This window comes from Amblyraja radiata, chromosome 6 (assembly GCF_010909765.2).
Source record: "Amblyraja radiata isolate CabotCenter1 chromosome 6, sAmbRad1.1.pri, whole genome shotgun sequence".
Lineage (NCBI taxonomy): Eukaryota > Metazoa > Chordata > Chondrichthyes > Rajiformes > Rajidae > Amblyraja > Amblyraja radiata.
Window position 1 is genome coordinate 98,046,309 of NC_045961.1, and position 18,358 is coordinate 98,064,666.

At 45.1% G+C, this 18,358-nt stretch overlaps 1 protein-coding gene and 1 long non-coding RNA gene across 4 annotated transcripts in view; both read left to right on the plus strand.

Moving 5' to 3' along the window:
* Positions 1-16,188, plus strand: part of shox (short stature homeobox) — a 17,856-nt gene extending 1,668 nt beyond the window's left edge. Inside the window, exons 2-5 of the mRNA XM_033023312.1 lie at positions 3,213-3,421; positions 7,201-7,258; positions 8,650-8,738; positions 14,472-16,188. Coding sequence (XP_032879203.1) covers positions 3,213-3,421; positions 7,201-7,258; positions 8,650-8,738; positions 14,472-14,726 — 611 coding nt within the window. The 3' untranslated portion in view covers positions 14,727-16,188. The remainder of the gene's footprint in view (positions 1-3,212; positions 3,422-7,200; positions 7,259-8,649; positions 8,739-14,471) is intronic.
* LOC116974631 overlaps positions 1-17,228 on the plus strand; it is a 25,708-nt gene extending 8,480 nt beyond the window's left edge. For all 3 annotated transcript variants that reach the window (XR_004412401.1, XR_004412402.1, XR_004412403.1), the window contains exon 2: positions 15,648-17,228. This is a non-coding gene — a long non-coding RNA (uncharacterized LOC116974631). The remainder of the gene's footprint in view (positions 1-15,647) is intronic.
* Positions 17,229-18,358: the final 1,130 nt, after the last annotated feature.

An 18,358-nucleotide genomic window follows, 5' to 3' on the forward strand; every position in this document is an offset into this window, starting at 1 on the left:
GTGCTAAATGGAGCATTTATAGCGTGCTTTTCTTCAACGCTGCATTCGTTATGTCCAATATATATTAATGTTGCAGTTTTATTCAATTGAAGGCAATAACATATTGTTCAGACTCTCTTTATTGCCTTTCGTATTTGTGCCGGATTCACACACAGTGATTTGAAAGAAATCATAACATCGCCTCTTCTAATGCGATTATCCCAGATGATCGAATGAGCAGCAGTCTCGGGGAAATTTTAAACAAGGGAAGCCATCTCCATTGGTGTAAGGAGGGTAGTTTATTATGATCCATACACTTCAGGGGGAGGGAGACTCGGCGAAGATTCATTTGTAATAAGTCGAGGATTTCGTTTTCCTGTAACGCTGTTATGGAAAACCCGGGGTTAAACAAATCCCGGGACTTGGCCTGGCAGGATATTGAATGATCAAAGCGCTTCTTGTGACATGGATTTTACCCTCATGATTCTCACCTTCAGGCTGAAGTTTAACAAAAACAAAATCCATCCTAGTTTTGGGCGTTACAAAAAAACCAACCTACTTCAATTGTACACAAAAATGCTGGAGAAACTCAGCGGGTGCAGCAGCATCTATGGAGCGAAGGAAATAGGCAACGTTTCGGGACGAAACGTTGCCTATTTCCTTCGCTCCATAGATGCTGCTGCACCCGCTGAGTTTCTCCGGCATTTTTGTGTACCTTCGATTTTCCAGCATCTGCAGTTCCTTCTTAAAAACCTAATTCTATGAACTATTTCTATTATATCTACTTTGCTTCCCCCCTCATTTCACTGTGACCTGTCACTGGTGACAATAAAGAATTCAATTCAATTCAAATTCATTCTTTTATTAAAAAAATTTAAGACATCCTCTCGCCCACAAATAAAGAGGAACGGGTTTAAAGTCGTTTTCTATATTATAATTTACTAATATTTGATAACGTTGCCTGTATATTTCGCGTTCAACAAATGCAAACCCTGTTCCTATCAGAGTCTAGATTTGACACCGGGCTTCAAGATGAAGTGTTAACACGTGCATTCAACCCGAGACAGGACAAATAACCAGAACTGTACTCCTATAACCTAGGATTTATAGTTCAGACGGCACGGAGGGACACAGGGTCACAGACGATTTATTAAATCAATTTCTTAAACTTTTATTCCCGAGCTCATTTTTTTTAAAAATAGAAGTATTTCGAGGTGCTAAGATCAGAAATGAAAAATACAGGCTCGGAATTAAATTTGGCGTTGCCTTTATCGTGGTAAAGCAACCACATAGCATCTCCCATCTCCCCCCAAGCTTTGCAGGTTTGCATATAATGCTTTTATCTTAAATTCGGAAAGGATGCCTTTGGACAGCAATTGACGTTTGCAGAATCGTTGGGGAACACGCTCACATATCTCTCTTCTCTCAAATAGTCTAGCGACAGCAGGGACGTAGGCGTCCCAACCTTGCCACCGAGGTAACGGGCGGGCAAGGCTTTCTGTCGGTCGGGACGAGCCAAGGGAAGTCGCCCCGGTACAACGACTCATTAGCGTTCAATAATCCAGATGAGAAAACCAGTGAAAACGATACAACAAAAAAAAAGTTTCCAATGTGCACAGATGGCCGGTCGGTGCATCCATTAATAATGGGGATATGTTTCAGGACGGGTCTGGGGCGAGATTTCTAGTCAGTATGTAATGCAGACGTGTTATAAAATCAACAAGGGGGGTTGAAAATGCTGCAATCTCCCATTATTATGATTCAGTCGCCTGACAGTGTTTGGCAGTTGGAAGTGTTCGTGTTACGGCACAGACTGAAATACAAATGCCGTTTGGCACCCGCGGTGATCAAAGATTGTGTTGTGCTGGTAATGACAGCAGAGAGGGGAAAAACACTGCAAAACCCGCACGCGTGTTTATGCTCCTTAATTGGAACATGGAGTTTGCTTGTCTATGCGCCGCTTTGTTCTTGCACGGATAAAATGCCAGCGAGGCATTTTAAAAGGTGAGAGATATTCCTCCCCACCCTGAAAGACAACCAGATCATATCATTTTTTTTTTAAATATAAAGAGGCCGCGTCTCTTTTACAGGCCTGTGTCGCTCGTCTCAGATCTGGAGAACGACAAAAGCAAAAACAATTAACAGGCAGGATGCCCAGATTCGGGCAAGGGTGGGCTGCGGCCGATAGAAAAGTTAACACCATGTTCAAGCCCAGCGCTTTCCCCCTCGTCATGTAGTTTGCTTGGTGGTTGTCAAAAAGCCAACAGTAGTCCCGATGTAGTCTGCATCTTAAAATGAGAGGAAAACATCCCTAGTTAAGAATGTGAAATATCATTTGAAATTGATCAACAAAGATATTGTGATGGTCAATTGTTATCCCCCCCCCCCCCCCCCCCCCCCCCCACCCTGACTGACTCACACCTCCTCTTTCCATTGTTAGAACAATCCATTTTATTCATTGTGGTTGCGTTATGTACTATTATATTGGAGTTCATAATGTACATGTGTGCGAGTTGGTGTTTGTTTGTGTGTGTGAGGTAGAGATAGAGGGGATGGGGTGGATAGAGAGAGAGAAAGCGAGAGAGGGAGAGAGAGAGAGAGAGAGAGGGGCGTGGAGAGAAAGAGGGGAAAGGGGAAGAGAGAGGAAAGAGGGAGGGATGGGAGAGAGAGAAAGCGAGAGAGTAGAGGGAGAGAGATAGAGGGAGAGAGATTGAGGGAGAGAGTAAGTGAAAGAGAGAGAGAGAGAGAGAGAGAGAGAGAGAGAGAGAGAGAGAGAGAGAGAGAGAGAGAGGGCAGATGAGGAGAGAGAGTACAGGAGAGAGAGAAGAGGGAGAGAGAGAGAGAGAAGCGGGAGGAGGACGATGAGGAGAGAGAGAGAGGGTACCGAAGGGAGAGAGAGAGAGCGAAGCTTGAGAGGAGAGGAGGAGAGGAGAGGAGAGAGATAGAGAGGAGGGGAGCGAGAGAGAGAGAGAGAGGAGATAGAGGAAGAGAAGAGAGAGAGAGAGAGAGGAAGAGAGAGAGGAGAGAGAGAGGAGAGAGAGAGAGGAGGGAGAGAGAGAGAGGAGAGAGAGAGAGGAGAGAGAGAGGGAGAGAGAGATGGAGAGAGAGAGATAGAGAGAGAGAGAGAGAGAGAGTAGGAGAGAGAGGGAGAGAAAGAGAGAGAGAGGACGGAAGCCCCCTTCTTCTCCCACCTTCTGTAATAATGGATCACCAAACAAAATCGTCTCTTTCAGGTATTTATGAATGTAAGGAGAAGAGGGATGACGTGAAATCGGAGGACGAGGACGGGCAGACCAAGTTAAAACAGAGACGCAGCCGGACCAACTTCACACTGGAACAGTTGAATGAACTGGAGAGGCTCTTCGATGAGACTCACTACCCGGACGCCTTCATGAGGGAAGAGTTGAGTCAGAGACTAGGGTTGTCGGAAGCCAGGGTCCAGGTGAGCTGGGTTCAATGAGAAGATCTAACACAACAACAAACACTCTAGGGTGAGGCTTGTTTGTGGTCACACGCGGTTCACCACAGCTACCGTTAATTATCGTCTTTGAATCCTAAATAGTCATAAAATAACACCGCGTGGAGTTGGAATTCAGGCAAAAAGACCAGCAAGGGATATTTAGTTCTGGAAGCAGAACATGTTCATGTTGGTACACTTACTATTGTGTATTAACACTCCTAGCCCATCATAATTCAAACCAGCGCGATTTCAACGTCTAAGCACTGATCATGGGCTTGCTTGCATGTTGGCACAGAATTACACTAACTTAATTCTTTTTAGCATTCAGACTCAGACCAGATCACAAGTCTGCGTGCTAAAAAAAAACCAGTTTAGCATTCCTACCCACTAAACTACCCACCAGTCAAAAAACATCCCCCCACCCCCCCCCCCCCCCCCCCCCCGCAAAAATAAAAATGAAGTCGAATATTTTCTAAAGGAAACAGTCAGATTGGCCCAAACATGGCCAAAAACGTCCCTTCAGCACATTCATCGAATTAGCATTACATGAGCTAAGGACCAGGCAAAAGGGAAATAAGTACCCGGGATCAAATTTCGGGAAACACACACACACTACATTTTGTGCGATGATTTGGACTGTAAGGGTGATTAAAAACAGGAAACAGCAACATAACCGAATAAATAAGAATACTTTCTATATATATATACATATTGGAAATGATGAATTGGAAATGATAATCTTTACAGGAAATGTACATTTTACAAAATACCGGGCGCGCATTATCCAACAGTCAAATTACGTTTTAAATTGAAATCTCGGGGGAGGTGTCAAAGGCAGACAAATAGATAAACAAGGAGACGGTGATACAGAGATAGATAGGGGAGAGATTGGAGCAAGGAGACAACTAGCGGGTTAATAGATAAAGCGCGGATTAGTGATGCGACACGTTAAATGGGGGTCAAGGCATTGACTTGGTATATAATGTAGGCAGAATTAAAGCCCTTCCGCGAGATCAGATATAACAATTGTCAACCGCGGCCAGTCACTCGGCGTAATTGAATCCTCTCGTCAGCGAACGAGACGGGCCATTGTAACAGAGCAACGGGTGGGAGGAATTGGCCCACAATCTAACCCTGGGGATAGAGAGAGTGATCCTGCCTCTCGGGATGAATGGGGAATAATAAATGTTGAAGAAGGAACTACAGATGCTGGAAATAGCGAAGGTAGACAAAAATGCTGGAGAAACTCAGCGGGTGCAGCAGCATCTACGGAGCGAAGGAAATAGGCAACGTTTCGTCCCGAAACGTTGCCTATTTCCTTCGCTCCATAGATGCTGCTGCACCCGCTCAGTTTCTCCAGCATTTTTGTGTACCTTCGAGGGGATAATAAACATTCGGGTGAGCGGGGGAGGAATCTGCATGCACGGATAACATACCAGGGACAACGAGGTACAATGTCACTCTCCCGATATAACGGAGGATTAGAACACTCCCGTGAGAGGAAGGGTTTGATATAACACTCCCCACACTCTCTGGGAATGATATAAATCTCACGAACAAACAAAAAAAGGACTATAACTCCTCTGATCAACGGGAGAATAGATCAGAGGTGGAACTAAGGCGGGATGGGCAGAGGGCAGCGAGAAAATCCATTCTAACGAAATCCGAGTGACTGGTAAATATAGGTATCGTTAACCTGGTGTCCTCCAAAGCCGCACCAGGCATCTGTCACTGTGTAATTTAAACTTATGAGGGCGGTGAGGACCAGCCGGTAATTCAATTACACATAATATATTCTCGTTTATGGCGCAGGTCTAAATTAAATGTCATTATTCACTGCCGCTAATGGAAATCAAAAAGAAATCATATTACCGCCGTTTCCAAAACGCAGCATTTAGTGAGGCTTAATAAAGAATTGATTGTGTAAAACGGACTGAAACAATGTAGTTGTTTTAACTTAACATATTTGAAATCGACATTCGGCCTCTAATTGTAATTGATCTCCGCATCTCACGAGATTTAACCCAATGGTTTCATTCGACCCAGCGCGCTATCTCCCCATACCCCCGCTTGTAAATACGTTATTGCTGCGTTTAGGCTCGAGTCGAGATCTTTTAGTCATGCAACGGACTAAATGTGTTAATAGATTGGCGTTGTTCTGTTTAAGGACCGCTAGCAGCGCCTTGTAGTTTATATGAAAACTTGCCCCCCCCCCCCCCCCCCCCACCCCCTCCTCACCCCCACCCCCTCTCTCTGTAGATATATATGTGTGTGTGTGGAGGGAGAGAATCGGGTAGAGTGGGGTGAGATGGGGCGGTAAAATTGCAGCCTTATTTTGTCTATATCCTTAAACCAGTTGGAAAATACATTCCCCCCCCCCTCCTCACCCCCACCCCCTCTCTCTGTAGATATATATGTGTGTGTGTGTGGAGGGAGAGAAACGGGTAGAGTGGGGTGAGATGGGGCAGTAAAATGCTTGTCTTATTTTGTCTATATAAGTAAACCAGTTGGGAAATACATAAGACCCCCCCCCCTCCCCATCTCACCAGACCACCACCCCACACGACAGAAGAATTACCGAACTTTGGGTCATTTTTAACTTAGCTTCAAGTTTTAAAGCTGCCAAACCCCAGCCATTCCCTCGTCAATCCCTCGTCAATTTTCACCAGAGTCCAAAGCAACCAATTTACTCTGGTTTTGTTGATTCGGGAACAACTCTGTCAAGGAATTGGAACACCTCGATAAACATAAAAACGTTTTTTTTTTCCTGAAAAAAAAAATTTAGGGGCAAGTAACAGCGATTATGAAAATGATTTTTGATTTGTTGCATATTTAAAGGGGCTGGGACTAAAGGGATATTCATTAGGACCTGATACCGCACTCTCTTATTCTTGTGTAGTGTTGACTTGAAGGCATAACATTCAAATGCAGTAATGATATTGAGGAGATCCATTATGCGGCTCCCATATTTACATTGGCGATTATATCCTAATCCTAACTTTAAACACTAAATCCGCTTCAATGATCCAGAAACACACTACAGAGCATTACGTGGTATCTTGGGTAATCTAACAATACGTTTGAAGTTTTTTGTGTTCATTAATTATGCGATTTCAAATGACCATTATTAAAGCAATTAGAGGCAGCTTCAAGGTATATTTGATTTAGGAAATGCAATTAATTAAACCGCGTGATCATTTGGCAAATGTTACCAGAGATCAAAGGATGGCTTTTTTTTTTACAGTTTGTGATGTGACTGCATGGAAGCGTACACCAGTTTAAGCTTTCGTTTCGCCGGCTCCCAACACAAAAACAAAACACAATACCCCCCCACCCCCCACCCCCTAATGATTCGCTGCTGCCACGCAGAACAACTTTCCACCGCGTTACACTCCGTCAGATGTACAAACAACAGTTTACTTACAGCCCCGTGCCAAAACAACCAGTTATTTTATGCCTGTCGTTTCCCGAGGGCGGTTTATTGAAAGGCCGCGATATATCGCAGCGGTTTTCTGTTATTGGATCATACTCACCTTGCTATTTCACGTTAGATACAATAGTAACGCATAACGCGGCCCCCACGGCAAAGTGAACCGGGGCAGCGTTTATCGATTCAACTCCGGGCCCGATTTTTAATTTCCCTTGGTAGACAAGAATGCTGGAGAAACTCAGCGGGTGCAGCAGCATCTATGGAGCGAAGGAAATAGGCAACGTTTCGGGCCGAAACCCTTCTTTAATTTCCCTTCTCCCTCCTTCCACAGGTTTGGTTTCAGAATAGACGAGCCAAATGTCGTAAGCAGGAGAATCAAATGCATAAAGGTAACGTTTTGTGGTTGACTTGCAATGTCTCGATCAACCTCCCCTCTCCCCTCACCCCGCCTCAGCACTCCGGCCCCGCGGCTCTCGCCTTGTTCATTTCGGGATCAATTTCATAACTCGGCATTCAGGCGAAAGCGGAGAGCGTTCAGTTTCAACACAAACAGCCCCTCCGAGCAGGGAAATAAAGCTACATTCAAACTGGGGGGGGGGGGGGGGGGGGGAGGGGGATGGGGGAACAGTGCACAAACCGACCAAGGAGATCAATGTGTTTTTCATTTGCTAACCTGTAAAATAAATTCCTGAGTAAAACCACACCGGTCCCCGTCAAAACCCGACCCCCTCTAGACAAAGCATGGCCCACCCGTTATTGTGTCCGCAATGAGACCACTCTGCGTAAGACACTCTCTTGAAATCGTTTCCAAACACATGAAAATACTTGGGTGGATTTTATTTCAATTCACATGCGCCTTTCAAAAAACTTCGCCGACTGATCACCGCTGGCCGGGGCAGGTGTGATTCTAGAAATATGGATCATAGATTCCGAATACGATTCTAGTGGAATGTGATCAATCCCATCGTTTTCATTCCAGGAAAGTCATATCCGGTATCCCGGGTAATACCTATTCCCGGGTAATACCAGATTTACAAAAATATATCATCTTTTTCACGAACTCTTTACTTGTTTTGTGGAGTTTGCCGCGCATTAATTGCTTGTAACGCCTCCTACATTAGCTCGGACATTACTACGCCTCAATGGTTGTAAGAACGTTCGGGTCTGTGTTAGATGGTTTACAAAGGCATCTGTAGAAATCGGCGGAAAGATGTCTCAATGGGGGTTGAAAAGCAAAACCATTCCTTGTGATTGCACCACGAGGGAAACCCCCCCCCCCCCCCCCCCCCCCCCCCCCCCTCCAGGTTTGCCGCGATCTTCTCTAAATTATAGACAATAGACAATAGGCGCAGGAGTAGGCCATTCGGCCCTTCGAGCCAGCACCGCCATTCAATGTGATCATGGCTGATCATCCCCAATCAGTACCCCGTTCCTGCCTTCTCCCCATATCCTCTAACTCCGCTATCTTTAAGAGCTCTATCTTGAAAGTATCCAGAGAACCGGCAGAGAATTCCACAGACTCACAACTCTCTGCGTGTCAAGAAGTGTTTCCTCGTCTCCGTTCTAAATGGCTTACCCCTTATTCTTAAAACTTACCGTGGCCCCCTTTTCTGGACACCCCCAACATCGGGAACATGTTTCCTGCCTCTAGCGTGTCCAAACCTTTAATAATCTTATATGTTTCAATGCGATACCCTCTCATCCTTCCAAACTCCAGAGTGTACAAATATATCTTGTATTAATATTGTCCTTCTCTCCTCTTCTCGCCCATATCCACCAGGGGTGATATTAGGACCCGGAGGCCATTTAGACGCTTGTCGAGTTGCTCCGTACGTCAACATGGGAGCATTAAGGATGCCCTTCCAACAGGTATTTGTTTTTCCCTGGGCCGTTTGCCCAACGCGAGTGATTTAGTTTATTAGCCTCACAATTGAAACTGCAGGCTGATCGTAAATCGTTTAATAATCGGGTATTGCAACGTTCCTGATATACCCGGCCGGTGGATGTGGCGTCCCAGCAATTCTCGGTCTTATTCCAGAGATACAGTATCAGGAATAGGCCATTCGGCCCACCCAGCCCACCTCGATCACCCCGTTCACACTACTTCTGTGCTATCCCACTTTCTCATTCACTCCCCGCACTCTGGGACCACATTTGCAGCGGTCAGTTAACCTACGAACCCGCACGTCTTTGGGTTGTGGCAGGAAACCGGAGCACCCGGCGGAAACCCACGCAGTCACAGGGAGAACGTGTAAACTCCAGAGAGAGATAGAGAGAGAGGGAGAGAAAGCACCCGAGTTAGGATCGAACACTGGTCTGTGGCGCTTCCAGCTGCTTCTTCGTGGCAATATATTTTTAATTTGGGAAGTCATTTGGGGTTTAATAACAGTCGCGCCTGCTTGGATCAGCGGGAAATCGAACCACACGTGGACTATTAGGTGCGTGGTGGTTCACTCGCCGCTCGATTTGGCTTTGATAGGTTTAATGACTTAATCAACATTATTTATCAATGGTTGACGTGGGCACCGGTTTACAGGGTCAAGTCCGTACGGGCCCGCATGCCTTACAGTTAACGGGGGAAAAAATTCCGTCTTGGTTACCCGAAACACACACCTCTCGCCCGCACCTTCCTTTACATCTCTTCCATTCATTCACTCCCCTCTCCCCAGTGTGAAGAAGGGTCTCGACCCTAAACGTCACCTATTCCTTTTCTCCAGAGATGCTGCCTGTCCCGCTGAGTTACTCGAGCTTTTTGCGTCTGCCTTCGCACCCGTCTCTCGTTGACCGAGGATACTCACAAAGTCCCCGCCTCAGGAAACACAACGCCCCAATCGCAAAAGAAAATTGGCAAGAAGGGATCGCGCTTACAATTAATATCTCGTGTAGCTTTAATGAAGGCAAATGGACAAGTACTTTGGCAAGCGACGAGAATTAATATCATACACAAAGAACACATTTTGCCTGGGTCAGGGTTGTGATCAGATCCAGACTTCCGTGTAATTGGGCGGAATCAGAACGGCGCAGACAATTGGATGAGGAATATCTTTCCCTGCGATGCCTTTGCAAAATATTTAGTAACATTCTGATGGAATTTACATTGCACGGTAGAGTTTACATTACAGACTGCCCGGGGCACATCAACCTGCCAAAAGGTGTCACTCACTTTCCTTTACCGGAACATTTCATTTCACCCCCTTTTTTACCAGGCATTATTTTAGGCAGAAATAAGATACAACATCAAATGCCCGCTGACGAAAATGAGCCGGGCTTCACTGTTATAAGAGAGGAATAAAATTAATATTTTGCCCAAAACCATCATCTCTCTCTTCCTTATTCTTGAGCCCAATCTAGTGGTTCATAATGGGCTCTTAAAGATAGCCGAGTCAGGGGATATGGGGAGAAGGCAGGAACGGGGTACTGATTGGGGATGATCAGCCATGATCGCATTGAATGGCGGTGCTGGCTCGAAGGGCCGAATGGCCTACTCCTGCACCTATTGTCTATTGTCTATTGTCTATTGTCTATTATCTATTTCTCAGTTGTCGTCCAAGGCATTGAAAGACTAATGTGGGTAAATTGGTGTAGACAGGGACAACGGGGGGCGGGGGAAGGGAGGTCATAGATGCGAAGGTAGAAGGGCCTGTTTCTGTGCCGCACCATTCTACAACGCACACTACCCTCTCTCCGTTTATCTCATGTTCATAAGGCCATGTGATAGGAGCAGAATTAGTCTATTCGGCACATCAAGTCTACTCCGTCATGGCTGATCTATCTCTCCCTCCTAACTCAATTATCCTGCCTTCTTCCCATAACCCCTGACACCAGAACTAATCTAACACTCTCTTTTCATTTTTCATTAATTAACACTCACCCAATCTATGCTTTGGCATCTATGCCACCTCTTCCATGCTGGTTAGCTATATCCCCGTATATCCAGCTCATAGAGACGTGCAGGACAGAAATGGTGCCCTTTGGTGCGCCTGACTCGTGCTGGCCTGGGTGCCTTTCTACACTAATCCCATTTGGCCTGCACCACTCCATACCGTTCCTATCACAATCGACCTTCCGCAGGGGAAGGAACTGCAGACGCTGGTTTACATCTAAGATAGACACGAAATGCCGGAGCAACTCAGTGGGTCAGGGGGGAGTCCCTGGAGAAAATGAACGTGACGTTTCGGGTCGAGACCCTTCTTCAGGCTGAGAGCCGGCGGAGAGGGGAACCAGAGATATAGACGGTACCTGGGAGAAATGAATGGGATAAATGCAATAATCATTGAGATATCGAGAGCTCTCAGTCCAGAGAAGGGTCTCGACCCGAAACGTCACCTATTCCTTTTCTCCAGAGATGCTACCTGATCCGCTGAGTTACTCCAGCATTTTGAATCTATCTTCCGAATGCGTATAAAACATTCAAATTGTATCTGCATCCACCACCTCCTCTGGCAGCTCGTCCTAGATATTAACCAGTCTCAGTGTGAGAAACTTACCAGTCTGATATCCTTTAAAATTCCCCCCTTTCACTTTACACCGGTGCCCTCGGTTTTTAGACTCCCATGCTCTGCGGGGGGAAAGATTTTCACTATAGAAACATAGAAAGCCAGCACCGCCATTCATTGTGATCATGGCTGATCGTCCCCAATCAATAACCAGTGCCTGCCTTCTCCCCATATTCCCTTGACTCCACTAGCCCCTAGAGCTCTATCTAACTCTCTCTTAAATCCATCCAGTGATTTGGCCTCCATTGCCCTCTGTGGCAGGGAATTCCACAAATTCACAACTCTCTGGGTGAAAACGTTTTTTGTCGCCTCAGTCTTAAATGACCTCCCCTTTATTCTAAGACTGTGGCACCTGGTTCTGGACTCGCCCAACATTGGGAACACCTTTCCTGCATCTAGCTTGTCCAGTCCTTTTATAATTTTATATGTTTCTATAAGATTCCCCCTCATCCTTCTAAACTCCAGTGAATACAATCCTAGTCTTTTCAATCAATCTAATCAACAAATCCCTGAATGTTATGAGCATCCTAAAGTTATCCTTCGGCGTTCTAAGTCCCAGAGAGAGTATACTAAACCTTTCCAACCACTCCTTACAACTATAGCCCTATAGAGTCATATAGAGTCATAGCATAGAGTGATGCAGTGTGGAAACAGGCCCTTCAGCCCAACTTGTCCACACCAGCCAACATGTCCTAGCAGCACTGGTCCCACCTGCCCGCGTTTGGTCCATATCCCTCGAAACTTGTCCTACTCATGCACCTTTCTAACTGTTTCTTGAATGTTGGGCTAGTCCCTGCCTCAACTACTCTGGCAGCTTGTTCCATACACCCCTTGTGTGGAAAAAGTTACCCTTTAGGTTCCTATTACAGTACAGTTTGTTTCTCTGCGTCCCTTAATATAGTGCATATCAATATTTGTCACCGACAAGCTTTTCAGTTTATCTAGCTAGGTGCTCTTGGTTCGGGGGGGGGGACAGTGAGAAATCTCACGAACAAACGATGACTCCGGATGATCTCTGCAATTAGGATTCATTTCGAAGCCAGAAGATTAAAACAAATTTCAGAAAGGCAAATGGCCGGGGTTCCTCGTAAATTTGCTAAGACATCATCTTGAGCATTAAATCATTGGAAAGGGTTGGTACGAATGGAGGAAGGAAAAACAAGTTTTTGATCTGAGGGTTTCTAATTATTTGGGAGTAAAACACACACAAACCCCCATTGACGTTGGCAGAGCCCTGCAGTAGTCTATGTCTTACCTGGATCGGAGGCGCTGCAGTACTTCCAGCATGTGTTTTTTTTTTTGGGTGGGGGCAAAAGGAGGAGCCAGCGTGCTTTGTAACTTTGTCAGCGCCGTAGGTGGCTGCTATTTGTATACATTGTGTATGCAAGCAAAGAATCTCACTGTGCCTAGTCACACGTGACAATACAGTATTCCTATTCCTATGTGGACAGGACTTTGGACTTTATCTTTTACTCTGTAAACGGCGCCAAAATACGGCGACGTCTGTGCATTTGCGGGTTGTGCAGAATAATGTCACTGGGCTGTGCATACGTGACAATAAGCTAACCTCTGAAACATTATAGAGCGGTGGTCTGCCAATGCACCATTACTTTATTTTCTGGATAGTTGTTAATCGTGGAGTAGGACACAAAGTGCTGGAGTTATTCAGCGGGGTCAGGCAGCATCTCTGGAGAACATGGATAGGCGTCACCGATCCATGTTCTTAAATATAGCCAATGCACTGGCCTCAACTACCTTCTGTGGCAGAGAATTCCACAGATTCATCACTCTTTGCGTGAAAAATGTTTTTCTCATCTCGGTCCTAAAATAGTTCCCCCTTTTCCTTAAACTGTGACCCCGTGTTCTGGACTTCCCCAACACCGGGAACAATCTTCCTGCATCTAGCCTGTCCAACACCTTAAGAATTTTGTACGTTTCTATAAGACCCCCCCTCAATCTTCTAAATTCTAGCGAGTACAAGCCGAGTCTACCCAGTCTTTCTTCATATGGAAGTCCTGCCATCCCAGGAATCAGTCTGGTGTCTGCAGCATCTACCAGCAACCAGCATCTACCGTTTCTTATTTCTCCAGAGATGCTGCCTGGTCCGCTGAGTTACTCCAGAACTCGGTGTCCTTTTGTGTTAAGCAGCATTTACAGTCCCTTGTTTTTAAGTTAATCGTGCAGTGGATAGACTCGGCTTGTACTCGCTAGAATTTAGAAGATTGAGGGGTTATCTTATAGAAACTTACAAAAAATTTAAGGGGTTGGACAGGCTAGATGCAGGAAGATTGTTCCCGATGTTGGGCAAGTCCAGAACAAGGGGTCAGAGTTTAAGGATAAGGGGGAAGTCTTTTAGGACCGAGATGATAAAAAAAAAATTCACACAGAGAGTGGTGATTCTCTGGAATTCTCTGCCTGTTCGTTGGCTATATTTAAGAGGGAGTTAGATGTGGCCCTTGTGGCTAAAGGGATCAGGTGATATGGAGAGAAGGCAGGGAAGGGATACTGAGTTGGATGATCAACCAACTCCAATAGTGAACACTGGGAAGCAAGAAGTAACTTCGAGGAATACCGCTAAATTCTTTTAACTCTTTTAAAAATGTATTTATTATTTTACTATTAACTGTACATATGTGTATTGGTTGTCGTGTTGTATTTCTTTTAACGGAGGAGAAGCAAATGGAATTTCGTTGCTCAGTTTTGTGCAATGACAATAAACATATTCTATTCTATTCTATTCTATTCTATTCTATTCTATTCTAAGAGGGGTTAGATGTGGCCCTTGTGGCTAAAGGGATCAGGTGGTATGGAGAGAAGGCAGGGAAGGGATACTGAGTTGGATGATCAACCATGATCATATTGAATGGCGGTGCAGGCTCGAAGGGCCGAATGGCCTACTCCTGCACCTATTTTCTATGTTTCTATGTTTCTATTTACAGTTTCTTATTTTTCCAGAGATGCTGCCTGGTCCACTGAGTTACTCCAGCACGTTGTGTCCTGTTGTGTTAAGCAGCATTTACAGTCCCTTGTTTTTAAGTTAATCGTGCAGTAGATGTTTTCTAACACTAAAACCCCCCAAACAAATCCTTTCTCTCTCTTCCTCCAGGTCCAGGCTCAGTTACAGTTGGACGGGGTCGCGCACGCCCACTCGCACCTCCACCACCACCTGGCAGCTCACGCCCCTTATCTGATGTTCCCCCCGCCTCCCTTCGGCCTGCAGATCGCCTCCATCGCCGAGTCAGCCTCGGCCGCTGCCGCCGCCGCCGCCGCCGCCGCCGCCGTCAAGACCAGCAGCAAGAACTCGAGCATCGCCGACCTGAGGCTCAAAGCCAGGAAGCACGCCGAGGCCCTGGGGCTTTGACAATCAACGGAAGCGGGTCGCCACTATCTCCACCACCCCCAGCATCACCACCCCCAGTGTTCGACTGGTGGCCAGTGTCAGACTTGCCAGTTTCAGAAACTCCTCTGTCAGTATCAACAGTTGCACTACATGCTGCAAATGCAAGAACCCAATGTGGGGAACAACAGTGGCGACTCCATGCCCGGATCTCAAGAGCACTTCTAAAAAAACAAACATTCAAAAACTCAAAAATCAGAAACAAAATCACTCGGTATCACAAACATCAAACACCTCGAGTCAGACACAACACGGGCGAGGGTGGACAGGGCGAACTCCACTGCGCCGCAGGGCGACTTGGAACGGGCTGGTCTGGGTGAGAAAGACCACCCCTCATTGTTGTTAGGGGGGGGGGTAGGGTCTACACTATCGGGATGGGAGCGTTAAAACAAACTTTTATTACAAATCCCTTAAAATTGGGACAAGGCAGACTCGGCCATGGGTACAATCTGTGTGTACACTCGCGTGCATGTGTGCCTATATGCACATTGGTATGAACATAGATGGTCGCAATTTAGACTGAGCGAAATTGCTGACATTTTCTTGCGAGTTGGGTTTGGGTGGAAAATGGAGGGGAGGCGTTTTAGCCTGGTTGAACTCTTGATATTCGAACCATTCATTCATTCATTCATCTCGCATTCGAGTTTACCCGCGCTCAACGGTGACACATAAGAGTGCGAAATGAAAAACAAGACGTGAAACCGTGAAGAAGAACTCCGTCAAGATGATCTTGTCTGGGGCTGGTCTCCGCTTGAAACAAGGGCGCTTTCTCTCTCTTATATAAATAAACACGAACTGAATGCAGATTTGACTGTTCCTACACGGCGGCTCTTTCAATGATTGGTTTGCTGCAAATAACAACACACCGTAACAACACACTTATAGATATATATATAAGAAACACTTGGATCGTGAGGAGGGCTCGGGCTTATTAACAATGCCACAAAACTAAGGACGAATTAGTTCTTCAACGATCGAACCGAGTCGTCTTCTCGCAGAAGGCAGCAATAAATATATCTAAGGTGCACAAAAATGCTGGAGAAACACAGCGGGTGCAGCAGCATCTATGGAGCGAAGGAAATAGGCAACGTTTCGGGCCGAAACCCTTCTTCAGACAAATATATCTATACTCTCTCTTTTCTTCCTCAATCGAAGGAGGTTTCGTGAAGTACTTTGTCGCCATGGCTGGATATTTGTGAGCTTTGTTTCGCTAGACACTAGACAGCATTTAACTCCAGCAGTGACTTTTTTAAATGGGAGCTGGCGAAAATTAAACAAAAAACCTCGAATGTTTCCTTTTGATTTTCCAACCGATTTTTAAATTGTTTACAACAAACTTAAGAGAAGAGCGCAGAGGGAAGAAAACACAAAACGACAGCATGGTGGATAGAAAGGGTTTTCTAAAACAAAATGTTAACACACACACTATTTGAAGTAACGGGTACAGTGTAGATCGAACAAACGTCGGGTTGATGGTAGCATCCCGGAGTATTTACATGTATTTACATGAGGGGGAGCATTTCATGACTTTTTACGGTGGAACGCAATGAAACTGCAGTAAAGTGCAATACTGTAAATATCAGAAGTAGTTGTCTCGTAGTAACTTGGGAAGAAAGCAAGCAATCACCTGGTCTTTGAAGGCACAAGAAGCTGGTGGATTGCCGCACGGTCACCAAAATCAACAAAGAGAACCAAATTCGTATCTCTACAGGGCGATTACCGAGTGGTATCTTAAAGATAAAATAGCTAAACGGTTTTTTTTTTTCGTTCGGGGGTGGGATGGGAGGGTCGATCGATCGATCATGTGCCATGATTCTTGGAGCTAAGCTCGATTTAAGTGTGCAAAACACGGCTTTTTACAGGTCCGTTTTTAAAATGCAGAATAACGGTGGAGTTAGAGGAACATAATTTGACACCGTGAGCGAGAAGTCAGTGCTTATGTTTAATGTCAGATACCCACAGCCGTGAACCCACCGCACTGTTATAACCCAGCACATGAACGTTTTTTTTAATTTATTTCTCGTATTTTTAAATTTTTATAAATGTGATATATTTTATTAAGTCGTGTGTAAATGTCACTTGCTTTGCCTTTATTTTTATATTTTCAATCTTGCTTTGCGAATTTCCGAATGAGACAGGTGTGTAATTAAGTTGTAATGTTAAATATAGCAAGTTGGAGTTTACAATATGAATAAAAATCATTTCAGGGATGCAGATGATTAATGATAATGATAGTGAAACCTAGCGCCGGATCGACACACTCATTGCAAGATTAAACAGTAAACCAGTGGTACGGAGACTAAAGACATGTATTCGTTTTGTGATTATTTGCAAGCATGCTTACACATTCTGATTTACGACACAGTTCTATAACTTATAGTCCAGAGTGTATTTTGTTGGATCATCCATATTATGAATGTACAACTTGTACACGTGAAGTTGCAAATAAAATTTAAAATATTTGTATAACGTCGTGCAATAGTCATTCAGCGATTTTCGATGCGCGCTCTTTCACTTTGCGATTGCATTTTTTTCTACTAATTTTCCTTTAAATTTCTCTGTTCCATTTCTTGTGGGGTCTTCCATGAGGCAATCTCATAATTCAATTTGCCCGCCGCCTGTTTGAAAGGTTGCTTGCACGTTGGCTGGGTCAGAAATAGAAACATAGAAAATAGGTGCAGGAGGAGGCCATTCGGCCCTTCGAGCCAGCACCACCATTCATTGTGATCATGGCTGATCGTCCCCTATCAATAACCCGTGCCTGCCTTCTCCCCATATCCCTTGACTCCACTAGCCCCTAGAGCTCTATCTAACTCTCTCTTAAATCCATCCAGTGGTTTGGTCTCCACTGCCCTATGTGGCAGGGAATTTCACAAATTCACAACTCTCTGGGTGAAAAAGTTTTTTCTCACCTCAGTCTTAAATAGCCTCCCCTTTATTCTAAGACTGTGGCCCCTGGTTCTGAACTCGCCCAACATTGGGAACATTTTTCCTGCATCTAGCTTGTCCAGTCCTTTTTATAATGTTATATGTTTCTATAAGAATATCCCTCATCCTTCTAAACTCCAGTGAATACAAGCCTAGTCTTTTCAATCTTATCTCATATGTTTTTATCTCACAAAAAATCTCATCGTTTTTTGGTTTCACTGCTGGAATAGATGGAAAAATAAAATAATTTGAAATCTTTGGGATTTAACAATACCGGGGTAAAAAAAAACCCACACACGTGATATTGGCGTTGGAGGCGTGAGTTCAGGACGCCCAGTCCGCACTGGTTAGCAAGGTGCAGGCAACTGCACATAATTGTCCAACACATGCTTTGCCAAGTTTAAAATATTTCCACTTCCTCCATTTCCCTTTGGAGAAAAATTCGCTTAAGTTATTAAAACATTGTTGAAGACGGGGATGGAATGGAAGAAACAGATCTCACCGAGGCACTGAAAGATATGGACGAGAGCCAATCCATTGCAAGGCAGATGAAGCTGTTTGGTTTCCAAAATGCCCCGTGACCCGTGACTAAAATAAGTCCAGTTTCCAAAGTCAATAATATAATAATTGCCCTGAGTTCTGCGATGTGCCGGAACCGTGCCTTCCAA